Source organism: Bos taurus, chromosome X (assembly GCF_002263795.3).
Source record: "Bos taurus isolate L1 Dominette 01449 registration number 42190680 breed Hereford chromosome X, ARS-UCD2.0, whole genome shotgun sequence".
Classification (NCBI taxonomy): Eukaryota; Metazoa; Chordata; class Mammalia; order Artiodactyla; family Bovidae; genus Bos; species Bos taurus.
The window spans coordinates 28,932,017-28,934,627 of record NC_037357.1 but is presented as its reverse complement, the minus strand read 5'-3'; the positions used below and the strand labels follow the sequence as shown (position 1 = coordinate 28,934,627).

Sequence of the window (2,611 nt, the reverse complement as noted above, 5' to 3'; positions counted from 1 at the left end):
TGAACTGAACTCTTCATGCTGATGGTGAAACTCTGTGTTTTAGTTTTTTCTAAAATGTTTTCTGAAGACACATAGGATTCCTTTGCTCAGAGACTCTGCCTTATATATCTCCATATTTGATTGACTACTCCTTGAGCCTTTTAAAACATTTCAAAATGAAAGTTAATACCAAATTAAATATTCCATGCTGCTGCTGCTAAGTCACTTCAGTCGTGTCCGACTCTGCGACCCCATAGACGGCAGCCCACCAGGCTCCCCCGTCCCTGGGATTCTCCAGGCAAGAACACTGGAGTGGGTTGCCATTTCCTTCTCCAATGCATGAAAGTGAAAAGTGAAAGTGAAGTCGCTGAGTTGTGTCCGACTCTTCACGCCCCCATGGACTTCAGCCCACCAGGCTCCTCTATCCATGGGATTTTCCAGGCAAGAGTACTGGAATGGGGTGCCACTGCCTTAACTATGATAAACTTGTAGAACTTGGACTAACAAAAGACTTTATTGGGGAAGAATGTTTTATGACTGTAGTTATTTAGAAATGCTAGGGTATGGTGACAAATAAAAGACTAGGTTTTACTACATTGTATATTCATACTTGTATCAAATTCTGTGTATTCATTTCTCTGGCTGTCCAGTGGTTAGGACTCTGTGGTTTCACTAAAAGGGGCACGGTTTCAATCACTTTTCAGAGAGCTAAGATCCCACAACCTGCATAGTGCCCCCCCCCCCAAAAAAAAAAAATTATCTGCGGATAGTGATCCTATTTGTCACCTGCACGGGATTGGACCACACACACTGTCCTGCCTTTGGGAACACAATTCTCCCACCAATTTCTTTGCAAAAAAGTGGCCTAATCAATATTTGGTTTCTTCCCTCCAAACATTATTTTAGTCCTTGGTAGTGCTAGTTGTGGTTTTAGTTGTATCAGCATTTTGTGCCTTCTGAGCAACTTTAACTGACAGCATAGGTGAGTGATGCAACAAATCCCATTATGAGGTAGGTGGCCAGGAAGTGATTTCTGTCTGTCTTTCTCAGGGGGAGTTTCACATTCACCATCCCCATGTGAAACCCTCTTCCCATCTGGATTCTGGCAATCTAGACATTAATGGCATTTCACACAGCAAACAAAAGCAATAACACCACACCTCTTCTCCTTGACCCTGAGATCAATTGTTCAGCAGGGATTTCAATCTTCAGTGCATACTCCTGACCCAGTCCAGACCTCAACTATCTAAGTGTGGACCTGAGTGTCTGTTCCCCAATCTCTCGGGACCCCATATCCCTCCCTTCTCAGGTACGCACCTCTTATCTTCCTTCCCCACCTTCCCATCAGAAAATTCACACACACACACACACACACAAATATCATCTTTTCACCATTTGATGTTTATTTTAATCACAGCCATCAGTTTACTATGTTAGTGTGAGAGTCAGTCTTTTCCTGGTTGGCCATTTTTAAGAAAGCAGACCTCTGGAGACACAATTCTAAACTGTCTGACCTTTTCTATTCAGTTACTGGCTGCCCAGGTTGTACTTCTCCAGGGTCTCTTATTCTGGGACGGCTGAGCTTATCTTCTCTTTTGATTCTGCCTCCTTCTTTGATTCTGCCTCCTATTTTGGTATCTTTTTCTACTTTGATTCAGTTTCTTACATGCACAGGAACAGAAAAAACAGTTTGGCTTTCTTGTTTTCTTCACCTTCTTCGATTGGGTGGCATATGATTGGATTTTCTTTCTCATGGTTCCTTGTAGAGGTCTTCTGACCCTCATCGTCATATTTCGTGCCTGGAAAGACAAGACAAGGGTATTAGTTTTGAGGAAAGAGAATAAAAACTCAGTTGGAAGGGAGATTTCATGAAAAAGAGATGTGGGCTGATGAGGGCTTTTGTGCCAGGCAAGGGCAGTGTAGAGGTCTTGGGCTGCAAAATCAATGGAGAACATGGGGAGCTTAGTTGGAGTCATCTTACCTTCACACTGCCTCTGTATCTCCGTTGACAAAGCGTCTTCTTTCTTCCTTTCACCCTTGAAGCAAACCGCATTGGAACTCTTCTTGACAGCCATGGCTTCTTAGTTACTTTAGTCATGATGATGACAAGAAATGGCCTAACCCAGAATCTCTGCCTCTGTCCTCCCTTATATATACCTTCTCAGGACAATGAGGAGCCACACCCTTCAATCTGATTGGTCAGCTAGGCACTACCCCAGCCAATGGTGGCTTGGAGGGCTTAGACATCACAATGCACCACTTTGCCCATCAACATGGGCTAGTGTATGCTGAGGGAGGTGATGATATAGCTTTCCCATCAAAGTACCACTTCTGATATCTCTGTCACTGATTCTCAGGAGGCAGAGTTCTCTGGTTGAACAAAAGGGGCTTTTCTTTAGCACTCTCTAAAGAGCATTCCCAAAGTGACTTGCTGAATGTTCTTCATCACTCCATGTTCAATTCTGGAGGTTCACATGGCAAGGAGTGGATGTTTTAACCAAGTCATACTCCATGGCCTCTCTTATTCCATGTTTCATTCTCTCATCCTTCACCATTACTTAACATTTATATATATATATATATATATATATATATATATATATATATATATTTATATATATATATATATATC

At 42.4% G+C, this 2,611-nt stretch overlaps 1 protein-coding gene across 1 annotated transcript; it reads right to left on the bottom strand.

The window, feature by feature from the left end:
- Positions 1-1,359: 1,359 nt before the first annotated feature.
- LOC100296529 (spermatid nuclear transition protein 3) lies at positions 1,360-2,184 on the bottom strand. Its single transcript, XM_002699622.6, has 2 exons — positions 1,961-2,184; positions 1,360-1,778 (listed from the first exon to the last, which is right to left on the bottom strand). The coding sequence occupies exons 1-2, from the start codon at positions 2,075-2,077 to the stop codon at positions 1,563-1,565; spliced, it is 333 nt and encodes a 110-aa protein (XP_002699668.1). The 5' UTR covers positions 2,078-2,184; the 3' UTR covers positions 1,360-1,562.
- Between the last annotated feature and the right edge of the window lie 427 nt (positions 2,185-2,611).

Coding starts and splice junctions, on each gene's coding strand:
- LOC100296529 (XM_002699622.6), bottom strand. CDS start 2,077: ATGACTAAAGTAACTAAGAAGCCATGGCTGTCAAGAAGAGTTCCAATG. Junction 1,779..1,960: donor GATACAGAGGCAGTGTGAAG/GTAAGATGACTC, acceptor TTGTCTTTCCAG/GCACGAAATATGACGATGAG.